The sequence below is a fragment of the Tyto alba genome, unplaced genomic scaffold (assembly GCF_018691265.1).
Source record: "Tyto alba isolate M040663 unplaced genomic scaffold, T.alba_DEE_v4.0 Super-Scaffold_13, whole genome shotgun sequence".
Taxonomy (NCBI): Eukaryota; Metazoa; Chordata; class Aves; order Strigiformes; family Tytonidae; genus Tyto; species Tyto alba.
The window spans coordinates 6,747,352-6,763,687 of record NW_024881275.1 but is presented as its reverse complement, the minus strand read 5'-3'; the positions used below and the strand labels follow the sequence as shown (position 1 = coordinate 6,763,687).

The window sequence follows — 16,336 nt, the reverse complement described above, 5'->3', positions numbered from 1 at the left end:
ATGTTATGGATTAAGCGCATATAGCTACTTGGGGTTGTGCCTTGGGCCTCTGTCTCACAAGGGGAGTTATTCATATCCTTTGGAAAATGCTGTTGATAATTAGTGCTTTGTAGGGCGGTGAGCTCACTCCCATTACATAAGATTAGTGCTGTAATAAGGAGCTGGCTAGTGTCTGTGGCCAGATTGTCTGTCACTTGGAGAATGCTGCCAGCTAGGAAAGTAATGGGGCATATTGCCACTTTTAAAACTATCCAGAGACTCTACGTTAGTTTTTCTTCCCTTCGGCACAGGAGCGTTTATGCTTTGTGTTTTGCAATGCTGAACCTCAGGTTGTCAGTGTTAGGTAGCTACATTCTAAAAAAAATGCAAAACAAAACAAAGGTTTAATTCTGGCAAAAACAAAGCCCTCTCTTTTCCTTCCTTTATTGGTCAGTGAATCAGAATGCTTTAACTTGAGCAAATCTGTAACTGCACCCCTCTCAGAAAGAGTAACTTTATTGAACAGAAAAACCTTCAAAAGGCATAGACTATTGTAGGGAAGGAGCCTACCTCTCAGGGTTAAATAAAGCAAACAAACTAAGAAGTACTGTAGTCAGCTGCAAACAAAAAGCTCATTGTGCCCATGTCCCACAGGATCCTCGAAGAAGGAGATTTTAAATCTACCAAATGTTTTGGTTTTGTGCTGCAGTCAGTCATTACAGCCTCTTTTTAAGATGCTCATTTGACCTGCATTTAAATGGAGGAGAACTATATAATGTTATTAATGACAGGTATATTTTTAGTTCAGTATGTTGTAGGCAGCAAGGAGGGCCTCTTGGACAAAGTGGGGTTTTGTCTCATTTTTACCAGGGGGGTCAGCAGTTACTTCAGAGCCTCGTTATGGTTGGCTCTGGGCTAAAACTCTTGGACAGATTCATACCTGCAGTAATTGTTGACATGAATGATAAAGTGCAGGATTTTCCTTTTTTCAGTGGCTCTCCTGGTAGTTGTGCACAAAAAGAATAAGTCACACCCCATGCAATTCACATCAACTTGATAATATATAATTATGTTAGTGTGACTCCCAAAGAACACGTATTATGCCAACCAACATTTAACACCCTACCATGCTTTTCTTCCACAGTAAAACACCTGCCCATTAGCAAGAGAATTTCACCAGCTCTTTGCCACTCATTTTTCAGTCTAAGGTGTCTTCTGAAAGCCCAGCACACATAGTATACCGGCAAAATTGAACTATACAGTGTGTGAACCATGACAAAGGTTATTACTCTAAGAAGAGTTGGTACAGAGCAGGTAAAAGTCAATGGAATTGTGTCCACTGGCTTCAATTAGCTTTTAAAGAGTTAATAAAAGAGATATCTTTTCTGAATAATTATTTTGGAAGGGCTAAGTTACTCTGTCGTGAGTAGACATTGCCATCTAGTGGGCGCTTCTTGCCATACTTACCAGTCTGCTTTTCATGGAAAAGTTGTCATGCTAGGGTATTGTTTTAAAAAAAAGTCAGAGTCATCTGCTCCACCTCAAAATCAACTCCCTCCAAAAGATAGGATTGATAGTGCTGTTATATTTCAGCTTCATCAGCTAGCCTTTTTACTTGTTTCATTTGTATTTGTTAGATTTCTTTCCCAAATTATGTATTTTTGCATAGAACTTACTACTTATTCAGTCATCAGTCAGTGCTTGTGGATATTCATGGATATACACGAGTGTATGTTATTCAGAGTCCTTTTTTTGCAAGCTCTTGCATAGGAAATCAAAGAGTTTTTCAGTACATCCCACTGCTCTGTTACCAAAAACCCCTTTTAAGTGAAATCTTTTGCAAAGGTTCTTAGCAGAGCTCCTTCTGGGAGTTTGTCTTGCTCACAGTGTGACTCTGTAATGGGGAGTATTGGGTGCCTGCCTGATCCAAATCCTGCTAGTTTCCCATTCCCATGCAAATAAATCTTAGATTAAGGGTTTAAGGGAAGCAATTCAACTATGATTTAAAAAATATCAGGATTACAACCTGTGATTTATGTGTGTGCTGGTAGATAAGTTTAAATACAGCAATTGTCTTCAAGTTGACGAGAATTTCTCCCAGCAAAGGTTTACCAACACACTTTGGTCCCTCCCTAAGCAAGTTATTTTAACATGCATCTGAATTGTGCATGTGATCTACCCTATAGAGTTTAGGGCACCACTTATGTCTTTAAAGCAAGGTATGTGTTTAAATACTCACTGAATGGAGTTTTAAATCTCATGAATGCTTTTGGTGAGTTCTGTCAGACTGTGTCCATTCATAGAATTAAACAGAAAAATCCTTTGCAGGACTGGGGTGAGATTAAGTGAAACTGAACCTATGCTATAGGGTATTTTCTTGTCCTTCCCAAAGTATAAATGCATTTAAGTACTAGGTGAACTTAATGGAAATATTTCAGACATTGCCAAATCTTCACAGTAATCTGTTTGAAATTTTTTCTTTCAGAAGGAAATGCAATCCCTTTCAAACTTCCCATGAGTGTCTCATGTAACAAAATCAGTGCTGTATAACAGCGTGAGTCACAAATGAGGGTTTTCTGAACTGATCATTGTAACCTTGGGCTGATCTTGTTTTAGTTCAACTACCCTATAAAACTGGGTAATTGACAGGAATTAATGAAAGCTGAGGTGTCATTTTTAGTTAAGCTATCCAATTATAACAGAACCTCCACAGAGAGGGACTTGTTCAGGGACTTTCCTGATAAAGATTTCTAAGAATTCATCTGCTATTGTTAAAAAAATGTATTCCTGTTCTTAGTAGAGTTATAGGGGGAAAAAAGGACAATAGCTACTAAGTTTTGCAGTGATGATTTCAGCTTGTTTAGTGATAAATAACAGGCAAGAAATTTTGGTTCACTTTAAGATGAAATGCCATAGAGAGTATCAGTCAGTCAGTCCCTACATCTTTTCTTGTTTGTTTTTTTTTTTTTTTTTTTTTTTTTTGATTTGCCTCATTAGTCTTGCATTAAGAAGCGATCAGATAGGGAAGCAGCCAGAATGTAAGAAAATAAGAATCACATTGGAAATTACAAGTGCCAAAATGTGCCAAGACAGATTTGTATTTTAAGCTTATTTAAACATGCTGAAAACATGCTTCCTTTTCCCAGAAGGAAAAGCATTAACCCTGTAAATCTAAGTAGATGTATTTCAAGTCAATTATTTCCTAGCTTCAGTTATGTACAAAAGGTTAGTGGCCTTTACACAATAAGGAGGTCAAGCAGTAAAGTTTTGTTTGCATCAGTAATTTATTTTGTTGTGTTGCATTAAACACAGTGCTTGTTGATTATTTTGGAATGCAAAATCCAAGCAACAGATCTCAGCCACTTGATGTGCCTCTTGGAGATAAAGGAATGGCTGAAATTTCCAAATGAGTGTCACAAGGCTGAGATACTGCTTACTCGTAGATTCACCTTGGCAGTGCAAACACTGAAAAACTGAGTGGATTACTCATTAATAAAGAAATATGTACCTCAAATAAGACTGGTTATCAGGAAATTTAAATAACAAATCTCCCACAAGGTAGAATCTCATTCATGATGGGAAAGCTATGCTCATTCAGTTTAATGAGCAGTCATCTGAATGAGAAAAAGTAGTGACTAGGTAATAAAGTTAGCTGATTTACGGAACTTTCTATAATTCTGGCTTTCTTAGATTTAATTTATGTGAAAAGTCAGCCTGTCACCCAACTGGCAGATTACGACTGGGAGTTCATTCAAACCCATATAAGGAAATCCTCCACAAAAATGTGGAACTTAATAAAACGTCTTCATGGGCTCTTGTAACCATCATAGCCAAGCTCCTCCTGTGAGGCAAGAGAATACACTGTGTCTGTTTTACAGACTGGGAATCGGCCAGCCAAGTGCATTGTCTAATGCCACGTAGGAAGCCTGAAGAACTGAACCCCATCTCAGCTGCAGCTCTAGCCCATGGACCATCCACCCTCTTTCTGCAGAAAAATTTTCAGTGCTCTTTAGCAGAGAAAGCTAGAACAAGTAAATCCAACGTGTCAGCACGGGCTTCAACAAAAAAAGCTGTACAAGAAAGAGTAATTAATTATTATGGTATATTTAAAGGCATAAAGAGCATAACAGGAGCTCCAGTTTTCAGCCTGAAATGATGGCAAGACAGACTAGTGGTGTGGCTCCCTAAGGACCAAATGAATATACAGGGACCAAAATCCTGTCCTCAAGGCTAGGTCCTGCAGTTACCTGATTAAACAGAAACCTCAGTTTTTTGATAAAAAAACCCAAGTGTCTTGCCATCATGGATGTTGACAGTTTTGCAGAAAGGCTGGTTGCAGTGGTGTCTGTCTGAGCCCGAGGTGTGTGCAGCCAGCCCTCACTTCCCTGCATCCCCAACTTCATTCTCCACAGCCACTGCAGCAAAACATGCTTCAGAGCTGGAGGAGAAAGGTGTAGCAGGCTAAACCTCCTCTGAAGTATATTTTGATTCATGTACATAATTAAGATTATATGTCCAAAAATACAGAGTCTGGAAATTTTTTGTATTTTAATACAGGGGAAATCTTCACATGTGTTATGGTAGTGTTGCTTAAAAAACAGGATAGTAACAGTTTTTAGGTCCCTCTGTGCAGTCACCCAGTATAAGTATTTCTGGTGAGGACTAAAAGGGTTGTAGCAGATTTTCTTTCCTGTATTAACTTGACATTCAAATCTATTTAAGTTTTCAGAAAAGTAAGTCATATCTTATGAATGATGCAGCTAAGAGTATTTCCAAAGGTGTCAATTGAAGCTTCGTTGTTGGCAAAAGGATGTCTTCAGATTTATCAATTCAAACACACTGCTCCTTAGTGCGGTTTCAATGGTCTGCTGAGACAATAACAGTTTACATGAAGATATAACCTAACAGCAGGGTGGCTGGAATGACGCCAGCAGTTTTTGGCTCGCCTGTGAATATGGCTGATCTTTTTGGATGTGATCTTAAAAAACAAACAAACCTGAATGGTACACGTTGCCAAGGAATGAAGTTAACTCTTTTTTCTTTTTGTATAATATACTTTTAGAAAAGACAGTAATCCATTGAAATACAAGGATCTTAAATGACATAGCCACTTCAAAAAGGGCATCTTGTTCAGGGTATTTTCAGCAGTGTTTCCCAACAGAATAATTATGACCTGAGTATCTTAGATGCTTACTGCACTTATTGCAAGGGTAGGGGCGTCTTGACACTTAGCACACTTAGTATGAGAGATTGTAAGGAATACCTTTGAAAACAAACAGTAAAAATCAGTATGTGACTTCTGGGCTTTGGTTCTTTCCCATTAATTTTTTGCTGATGTAAGTTTACTGGAGATAGTGCAGTCATGCCTGGTTTACACTAGTGTAAGTGAAAACCAGAATCATGCTCATGGTCATGCAAAAATATAATCCGTAAGAAGAAAGCAAAATATTAGCTTATTTGTCTAGCAACTTATTCCACTCAAACTGTGAGAATCTTTTTGTATCATTATCCCATTATCAGTGGCTAAATAAGGAATTGAAAAACTGCAGAAGAGCTGGGTGGAGACCTAAGAAAGCAATTCAGCAGTCTGGAACTTCCTCTGCTAAGCAATTCTGGCACTAAACCCAAGCAAAATCAGAGTTACTCAGCCAAAATAAATCCATGCAATGATGATATCAGATGTGAGGTAACAGTAAGTCACGCTGGAGGATATCAAAGATTCTTGAATAAACCACAGGGCCTAGATATAATCCTTTGCCATTACACTGCAGCCCTGCCAGCAAAGCAAACACAAATTTTGGAGTCATTATGGCAAGGCAAGTAAGAACATATGGAGTCTGTGTGCTTAGGGTGGGAGCTGGCAAGCTGCTGAGCACCTTCAGCTCACACGCCCCCAATAGCCATTAAACATCCTTCATTCCCACACTCTGATCCCTACGGAAGCAAACAGCTTTCTAGTATCATTTCCCCGAGAAACAGCTGCAAGACTTGTTGAAGTCTTTCCTTTGCTGTCAGGATGTTATTGATCAAACTTTTCTACCACTATCCTGGCTGTTCAATTTTTCTCTGTCTGTATGTCTGGTCATATTCTTGAAAGTGATTGGATGGCCTCAGTTTAAGAAGTCTCTGCCCATTGTCCGAGCAGTGTAACCAACCATGCATACACTCGTGACTTACGTTAACGAATCTTACTTTTCAGTTGGGTTGTGTAGTAAGACATTCAGAGGTGAAAGTGAGAGTTGATCACTACTTTCTGCTTACCCCACCTCCGCAACACTCAGACAGACATCCCTGCAGTGAGAGTGAAACCTACACCAATTTTTCCTCAATGCCTTATACTTTGTGGTGCTCCTGAAGGTGCATCACAGCCCCCCCTGTAGCAGAGATGGAGCAGCTATCTGGGGCAGGGGCAGCACACTGGCAAGCCTAAGCCTTCATTGTGTCCATGCGCTCAGCTATCCCTGGTTTAGCAGTCAGTAGTTTTCTGTGTAATGGTAGCAGGACCTTTTCTGGTCAGATTCCTGCATCCTTAACCAAATTTGCTGTAAAAAGGTGCTAGACCTTTGCTGCACAGCCATTCCAAAATACCCATTTGAAAAGGGGTCTTGGAGCACTCTAAGTTATATTAATACACACCATGGACAGGCATGTTCCTTCCTCCTTGTTTTCCTTCTTGCTGGCTCAGGAGATACGCACAGAACTTGCTTTTTTTTTTTTTTGTTTTTGCACGAGGTATTACAGAAAGCCCCACGCAACGCAGATCCCATTTGACTCATGTGTGATACATACTGTGCTTGCAAAACTCACACTCGGATTTATAAGCTAATGTGAAATGCTGAATTCTGGACTTGAGTAAATGAGTTAGTGTGTATTGTAGTTTAGGATTATTAAACACTGAAACGTAGAAATGGAATTAAGTTAGCTCCACAAAAAAAAGGGGAGATGTTTTATTAGAGGTAATAAATTAAATGCACAACAAATTTATTTAGACCATGATTGTTAAATTGCTTGGATAATTAAAACCTGTGATGGGTAAGATGACACATGGTAGGAAAAGGTTAAGTATTTAACTCAGTTTTTTCATAGGTTGATTCATTGTAAGGTAAATACTACTTGTGTGGGGTATGTTAACTTTATTTCTAAAATGTGTTCGCCCGGGCCGTGAATAGTAGTTATCTCATAAAGTTAAGAAAATAGAAACCTAAACTTTCATGACATTTATATGGACCAGTTCTACACAAAGAGATGTAAGCACTGAGGAAAATATAAGCACTGTAGAAACTGTGTCATTTTGACCATAGAAGGGGCTAGCTGCCTGGTTAATGTCTGGCATTTATGTGAATTCCAGTTCTTTCAGATATCTATTTTTATCCTTCATTAAATTCTTCTTGGAATGACACAACAGAAATCCCAAAGAAAATTGCTATGAATAGTTTCCTAAATCTTCTCTCACTTTTCTTTACATAATATTACATAAATCTCAAATTACTGTGCTTTGTTTGGGATCAAGATGAAACAAGAAGTGGAATAAAGATTACCCCACCTCTGCTAACTGCAAGGACAGTAGGCAATATGTCCCCTACCAAGGACTACTGTATAGATTCTTAATCGGTGCAACACTCCATTTGTTGTTTTTTTTTTTTTTTTTTAAATAACTCCATGTTTTATTTTTCCTGCTTATTGATTGAAAAAACAGGCTGAATCCTCCCTAATTTTCATCCAGAAATGGCATCGTGCAGTGATTAGCTTATCCATGCTTGAAAAAGCGCATTCTACAGAGGAATAAATGCAGGTTTAGCCCATGCATGGAGCCACGAGCAGCCTGCCAGCAGCCAGCACCCACAGCTCTCGGTAGGGATGTACCTTTAGATAGACACAGAGCTGAAAGCTGCAGAGCTGTGTAGCCAAGTTCAGACACGCATGCAGCCAGCCTGGATCGCAAAGAACTGAGCCTGCCCCAGTTGATATGCCAGATGTGTGTCCCAGGTGCAGATCTAAAAAACTGTGGTGGTGGGGTTTTTTATGCTAAAGATTTTTTTTCAGCCATTTGCTGCAGGTTTGGTTTTTTTTTTTTTTTTTTTTGTCACATACTAGCAATCAGATTTCTACTTCTAAAACTAGTGTGCCAGTTTCTGGTTTTATTCGTATATATTCATAGATGTCTGGAGTTAGTATTTCTAAAGAGGGCAGAATTTGGATCATCATTTCTAAAGCTGAAAGGCTGCTGTATATGCTCAGTCTGCCATCTAGGCCTTGTTAATGGAAATATCAATCTGCAATGATCTGTGGGCACATTCTGACACCTTTACTTATTTTACACCTAATTCTGCACGTCATCCCATTGAATGACTTCATTAAATGAGGTCAGAGAATAAATAATTTGAGTCTGAGAAGCTAGCCTGTAATTTGCCATTTAGTAGAAGAGAACTAACAAGGGTTATGGGCTATTTACTGAATTTCCTGGCATTCCACTTCACGTCTGTCTGTGTAGGAAAGAGTGTGTTTCAACGCCCTTAGGATCAGATATTTGCTTGTACTGAATTGTGTCCCTTTTGTTCACCTGACATCAGTTTACAGTAAGTGAGAAGCTAGATCAGAATATTTTTTCCCATTGAGATAATCTGTTAATAGAGTTGGGAGGATATTATAAACCTAGCTTTGTTTAGTTCATGCTTAACAGCTTGATTCAAACAATTGTGATTGCTCTTCAGCAACGGTAGTATTGTGTGTTCTTCTGTAAAATGGAATGTAAATATACTTCAGCGCTGGAAATAATGGTTTTTCTCCTCTTTTCTGCAGCAATATGAGAACTGGCGACCAAACCAGCCAGACAGCTTCTTTTCTGCTGGAGAAGACTGTGTTGTTATAATATGGCATGAGAATGGGCAGTGGAATGATGTACCATGCAATTATCACCTTACCTATACCTGCAAGAAAGGAACAGGTACAAACTTTGCAGTTGCGACAGCATAATTTTCTAAATTCCTGTTTTATAAAGTTAAAATGACAAATGGTAGCTGATTTCTGGTGACCAGTACAGTGAGCATTCACCTGGGTTGGCCTCACAAAATCATCTTTCATCTTTATCCACATATTACATCTCCTCCTAACCTGTTCTTGAGTCAGTTACAAAGGTGTACACAGTTGAAACTCTTGGTTAAAACCAAGCAAATTTTTTCTTAGGTACAGGTGTCAGCAAAAGAGGCATTCATGTACCTGGCAGGCCTGCTTTACTTGCATACCATGAAAATATTACCAGCTCCTCTTTCCTGGGATGACATCACCGTGAAGTATGTGGGCAGCACAATATTAGTAGACAGTCAGAGCAGGCAGCTGACCACTTGTATGTGGTCAGCTTTGCAGCTTCAGTTGAATATACTTTTCATCCATCAAGTAATGCTGACCTTTGTCTTCCTCTTTTCCAAAGTCATCTAGTTTAATGGCACCACTGGAATCTGAAAAGTATATTTGGTTTATACTCTGTTAGAGCTGATACTTACAGGAAACCTGACTGTTACCAGGAACTGTACAGCAATATTTTAGGAATTGCTTCTGCCTCTTCAGACTGGGAAAGTAAAGAAGCAGCCAAAACCTTGTGTGTGCTCCATTGTTCCCAATTACAAATTTTTGCTAACACATTCTCTGGGCCTTGATGGATCCATCAGTTCTAAGTGCTTTTAAATAGTCTATTGTTGAGGAAGATATGAAAAGTTTTGAAAATAAGATTTTTTTCTTCAGTGCTTGTAATAACTTCACTGGTTTTCAGGTTTTGCAGCTTTTCAGTGAAAATCCCTTCTTTGTGTGAGTATGCCAAGCATTTTGGCTCATATTTACATCAGAAATTTAAACCAAAAGGGCAATACTAACAATACTACCTGCTGTTTTCCAATTTTTATCATTAGTGTATTTGGTCTACAAGACTGGAGAACTACAGAAAAGACTGATAACCTCCCTGTCCTTATTTGGATGTGTCTCTTGGGAGCCTAACTGAGGTCCCTTGACATCTTCCCTTAGCCAGGGTTTAGAGGTCAGTACCTTATTCAGAAGTACATTTACAAACTGATGTTCTGGGTTATGCTTTCTCTTCCTTTCAGTTGCTTGCGGTCAGCCTCCTGTTGTGGAAAATGCAAAGACCTTTGGGAAGATGAAACCTCGTTATGAGATCAACTCCCTTATTAGATATCACTGCAAAGATGGTTTCATCCAGCGTCATATTCCAACCATCCGGTGTCAAGGGAATGGAAGATGGGATATGCCTAAAATTACTTGCATGAATCGTGAGTTCTTTGAAAGCAAACCAGTGCTGGATCAGAAAAAATAGACTAGTTTAAGATTAACAAGTAATGAACATGTATTTTAAGAGAAGTGCAAATCTGGTATGACAGATTATGACAGCAGTACTGTCCACCCTATCTGTAGGAAAAAACATCAGGCCTCCAAAACTAATGAAAAAGTTCCTCTTCTGTTTTGTACAGAAGCAACTAAGATTCTTTTAAAATAAACAACACTCTTACAAAGCCTCTGAAATCAACAGATTCCTAATAACACTAACAACTCTCTCTGCAACCATCATCTAAACTCTGTGTAAGAGATGCTTCTCCTGTCTGAAACATGGTCATAGTACCAGTTAATCATTTGTTAACCCTCTGATTAATCAAGAATAAATGGAACTGTAATGCGAAGTGTAGCCAACCCATTTATAGTTAAATCATTTAAAATTAATTTCCCTTTTTTCCTCCTTCTCATTGCAGCATCAACATACCAAAGGACTTACTCTAAGAAATACTACTATAAACATTCTTCAGCAGGAAAGGGAACATCGTTAAATTCGTCAAAACACTATCATCGCTGGATCAGAACATGGCAGGACTCAAGGCGCTGAGAGCTAAATGGTGAATGGGGATTTCCACCATTTCAGCCAAAGTCATAACTTTCTGTGCCTTTTCTATCACTTATAGTAGTATTATCAAATTGTTTTGAAACTATGGACTGCGGTATTCACAATGCATTTTGCAAAAATATGGTGTTTATCAGAAAATTTAAAAAAAAAAAAAGGAGAAGTGCTTATGGGGATAAAAGGAAACCATTTCCAGCCTATAAAGATTATTAGTTTTCTATATGCCATCGGTGTGGACCATTTTATGATATATACCAGCCTTCTGCAATATTTAAACAGCTCAATTTTAGCACCAATGAAAATGTAAATAAGATGATTTTAATGTTGTTTAATTGTGTGTTGTTTTTAAAATCCTGTATATAAAATGAAAAGTCACACTAATTTCAGGCATATTTATGGTTAGAATGGCCTCAGAGGTCTTCAGTCATTTATGACGTTGCTTTTATGTTGTTTACCTAGGCTGGAAATGGTTGAAATAACTTCACTGACTGAAATTTGCTATTATCAGGTGAAGATAAACACGCAAGTTACATGACTTTTTTTTTTTTTTTTTAGTGGGAACTGTGCCAATTCCCATCCGAGGTACAGTTTGTGTCCATGTGATACAAATTTAGACAGAGCACATAAAAGTGGCATGAAGCATGAACTAGGGACTGCAATGTGGAACTTTTTTTCTGCTCTCCATTCCGGCTTCACCATTCATGAGAAAGGACTGCATGGAGGAGTTGTGTATGACAAGGGGAGCCTGTAAAAATTCAAGTGCTAATACATTAACTTTATCAACCAGGGCCACTTTTTTGAAAAGGAAAAAAAAAAAAAAGAAAATAAAAGAAAGAAAAATTACTTTCATGACATTAACCACAAGGTCTATATTACAGGTCTCTGCATTCTAAAATGGAGATAGACCTGGTGTTTGGGGGATTTTTTTTGTAAAAAACAAACAAAAATCAAAAAAGTAAATAATTTTGTATATATAACCATTTTTTAATCTTTTTATAAAGTAATGAATGTTTGTGTATGAATGCTGCAGCTGTGAAGCGTACATAAATAAATGAAGTAAGCCATACTGATTTAATTTATTGGATGTTATTTTACCCATGCAAAGAAGATTAAAAGAGCTCGCCAGTGCAGTATTAGCCCCTGAGCTCCACCTGAAATTGGAACCATCTTTCAATTCAACTGCTATTTCCCTGGAGAACAAAATTCCTGCTAAACAGGATCATTTGTGTGCAGTTAGATGGGTGAGAACTGTGTGACTTACAGAAGAATCAGAATCTTGGCTTTCTAGAAAGAAGTGTGTGCACAAAGAGATTATAGGTTGTAGTTGGTACAGTGTGTACGTAGGAGTTTTCTATTATGATTTCTTACCCTGGTCAGCTCAATGACTGACCTGGATGTGTATAGTGAGTGTAGAAGGTAACGTTTGAAACGACCTCTCCACAGAAAGGACTGTTATTTCTGCAAAGTGCCTTGCACACCTTTGGGCACGGGACAAAAAAAAAAGGAGAAAAAAAAAAAAAAAGGCAAATATAAAGAACAGAAAGTTCCCTATGATATACCTTTAAAAATAACATTACACATACAAACACAGATGGGAGGTTTATGCCTTTGTGTTAGTGTGGGGATATGATGCAAAAAGTTGAAAGGGAAAGGAAAAGAATTGTAACCCAGCCAACATGTAAGAGTTCGTACTAGGCAGAGCTGCCCATGGAGTTACCTTGCCATAGCTCGTTGGGAACAGTAATTACAGTTCCACACAAAGCCTCTTAAGAAATTGCAGTGACTGCTGCATTGAAGGCACCCAATCTTTGTGCGCCCAACGTGGCAGTGTGTCACTATGTTGGCCGGTTCATTCCCCACCCCTCGCCCCCAAACAATGCACATAATACTTTTCTCTATTTATATTATTATCTTGTATAGTGTATAATGTGAATGTCTGGTTTTTTGTGAATGAAAGTCCAAAATCTTTGTAACTTTTATATCTGCTTCTGTTTCACCAAAGAAACAAGGTTTTGCTATACTGTGACTTGTCTTGTTATTGCATGTCTTCCTGTTTAAATCTATGCAATGTGATTTTTTTCATATGAATACAACTAGACTGGCAGGTACTTCACAGTTATCACGGGCTTAGTCAAGTGCCCACTGGAGTCAAAGAGAGTCAGCTGGCTGAACTTTAGTAGGTGCTGGATTTGACTTTATATGAGCAGCTCTAGGGGATATTTTAAGATATACATTGTATGTTTTGAAGTCGATTATTGCTTGTATAAGTCAAGGCTCTGTTCATAAATATACAGTATTCTACACATCACTTCCTTGTACCAGAAACATACAGGACAGAAGATATATTTTAACACTTTTCAAACTTTCTCACCATATGTATAAAAAACCCTGCATAGATTTGTTGTTTTCTTGTCTACTTGTTGGATTTAAACAATGTTGTAAGGCATTCAGATAACATTGTGATTGTAGTTTTAAATAGGTTAGATACAGTGCTTATATTGATTTTTTTCACCTCCTTCTATTACGCATAATAAAATAGGACTGACAACATTCCTTATTAAAAAAAAAAAAAAAAAAACAACAAAAAACCACAAACCTGTTACCCATGTTTGTTTATTTAGACAGAGAATGGAACTTTATTCACCTCTAGAGATTTTTTCTAATACTGATCTAAACCCCAGATGTTCCAACACCATCCCTCTACAAAATGCACCCACTCATAGCACAAAGTTAGGTAGGTCTGCTGTGAAGCCAGGGTGTTACCATGAGTGCCACGATTGCTTTACACGGAGCATCTCTGAACACCAGTATGCAGAAACGTGTTGGGATTGGAATAGAAGGACAGAGGACAAAACTAGAGATTTAAATACAGATTTTCAGAGTGACTGTTTCTTAGCTCTTCTTTCTTGCAAGTTAAACCAGAATTCTTTTTAACTTATTTTTCAAAGTTACCCTGCATCTGCTGCAGATAGAAGCGTCTGCCTTAAATTCTGTTTTACAACCACTGGCAAGACAAATATCAATAGTATTCCTGTAGTAATCTTCGCCCTATTGCATAAGTGTTAAACCTTTTGTTTCTACTAACACACTGTCTGCCACTTAAAAGGATACAGAAACAGCTATAGACTAGGAGGTAGAAAAGTTAGGAGCATTGATGATTAAAGCCATTAGCTTAGAGGAGTTCAGATGTGCACTGCACATCTTGGGTTGCCAGCAGCACACGGAGTATCTGGTCCAACCAAAGTTCAGCCTGCAGCTTTAGGCATAGAGCTCAAAATGCCACATGAAAACAATTGCCTTTCGTGTGCCCATGAAAATCTCTGCAGAGTAGCTGTTATTATTCTGACCATGTTCCTGTCCCTTCAGATATTGACAGCATTTGACTTCCCGGCAGGAACCTCAGAGCACAGGGTTCACCCCCTGCAGAAGCTAACACCACACAGGGTGGAAATAAACCAGGCTACCTATTTCGGTAGAGCTTGTCAAATAGCAAGAGAAGGTGCTGGTTAGTGGAACCATTCCTGTCTTCCAGCTACACCCTAAAAGATGCACAACTTCTTGAGGCTAGGGAGGAAGAGGCAGCTCCCTGATGGCGGTTCTCCTTGCGGGACATTAGTTTCCACGGGATCTCTCGCCCGAGCTGTCGCTGCAAGTAGCAACTCATCAGAGACTGGGGATGGACAAACCATGTAGGAGAAAACCACAAGTGCAGCAGGTGGGCCAGCAAGATACAAATGGGCTGGCAAGGAGGGCTCTGCAGTCGGAAATTGCTTTGCCAGGGCGGTGGCTGGAGGTTCAGCCTGTGGGTGTGGTTACTGTATTACTTTTTAAGCAAAAAGTCTTCATTTCTGCAGGCAACAACCTTGCTCTGAGTGTACGTAGGAGCCAGCACACACAAGCAGAGGCATTCCCTGGGGAATGGGAGGCTCACACCGCAGCAGCCGGTGCACGTTTGAGTTGTATAAAGCACAGCAGCCTGGGGTGATTGAGGAGGAAATGCAGCGGGAGGACCAGCAGCAACAACCAATGTGAATGCTGTTATGTAACTTCTGAAAACCTGGATCCTGTGTGTAGTGTGACTGGTGCAGGTAATCATGCAATTTTGTAAGCATGACAGAGCATGACTGGTGGATGTAAGTAAATCCTCGGTGAAGCTCTACACCTCTAATAAGTTTGGGGTTTGTTTTTTTTCCTTTTTTTTCCCCATTGTAAATGCTGACTTTTTGCATTTGGGAGAGCTATGGTTTATTCTGCTAGGAAGTCTTGCTGCTGTTGTGTCACAAAAAAACCCAGATGGTTCCTCCTCAGCATGAGTAGGGCTGCTGAAGGAGCAGCAGCTGCAAAGATGCCTCCTAGATCTTCTAGGCAGATCTGTGATCTAATGGCATTTGTAGGCACAGGGGTATGATTTGCTCCTGGTGTGAATTGGAGCTATTTCTTAGTCCAAATGGTAGAGAAAAAAAGGCGATCTTGTTCTTTGCTCAGTGAAAAGGCTTGTGACATGCTGTCCTGTCCCCCAGGGGTAGAAGGTGACTCAAGATGTTTTCAGGCTTCAGCTCTGCAAGCAGAAAATTGCTCCTTCAGTGAGAAACATTTGAGGTGTTGCATACCAAAAATGACTGGAAAAAGCTCTGTGTTCAGTGCAACTGTTGCAATGCACAATGGCAAATGCATTACTTTTCAGAGAAGACATACAACTTGTATTATTGATTGTAAGCCGTAATGTGCATAGGACTATGGGCACACTGTTTTTCCTGACAAACAATGAAAGGGATACAAATGATGTTTGGACAAGGCACCGACAAAATCTTAGAGGCCACACAAAGTTGTTAGCACAGTGAAGCCAAGAAGTATAGTCATTGTAAGGACAGAAATAACATCCAGAAAAAGGTGTACAATTTGAACACTCCATCAGTAGACCTAGAAGGAAACTTAAGAGCCTCTAAAGTGCAATTTGATGGCAGATTTTTATTTTCATGGCAAATAAATATTTTCAAGTGGGGAAGCCATCAGCTGTTACTTCTATAGAGGCTAAGTTACTGTGCAAATGCAGCTAAAAAAGAGAAATGGGACCTTGAGGTGTATTAGTGAGGAATTTATTGCAAGGGTGGGAATGGATTCATGGTACTACCAAAATGCCTCCATATTTCCAGCTGCAAATAGCCAGGAGAAATGAATTCAGGCTGGAAGTGGTCCAGCAGCCTGCTTCTGGGATGGTCGGAAGAATGGAGAAACTAAAAGGAAGGCAAACATTGATGGTGGTCCTGCACAGATGCAGCAGGCTTAAGGAGCAGTTACACATCTTCTGGTTTTAAGCTCTAGAAGTGGAGTTGTGTAGTGGTGAGAAGTCCCATGACACTAAAAGTCCTTATTACTTTAAGACAGGAGGTAATCAGTTTGGGAAAGGGAATAAACGAAGTGGTTGTCTTCGGTAACAAGGAGAATGACAGGAGTTTTAGT

At 39.1% G+C, this 16,336-nt stretch overlaps 1 protein-coding gene across 3 annotated transcripts in view; it reads left to right on the top strand.

Moving 5' to 3' along the window:
- VCAN (versican) overlaps positions 1-13,466 on the top strand; it is a 117,911-nt gene extending 104,445 nt beyond the window's left edge. For 2 of the 3 annotated variants that reach the window (XM_042787702.1, XM_042787700.1), the window contains exons 14-16: positions 8,779-8,923; positions 10,074-10,256; positions 10,731-13,466. In XM_042787702.1, coding sequence (XP_042643636.1) covers positions 8,779-8,923; positions 10,074-10,256; positions 10,731-10,861 — 459 coding nt within the window. In that variant the 3' untranslated portion in view covers positions 10,862-13,466. The remainder of the gene's footprint in view (positions 1-8,778; positions 8,924-10,073; positions 10,257-10,730) is intronic. The other variant, XM_042787701.1, reaches the window with a different exon arrangement.
- Positions 13,467-16,336: the final 2,870 nt, after the last annotated feature.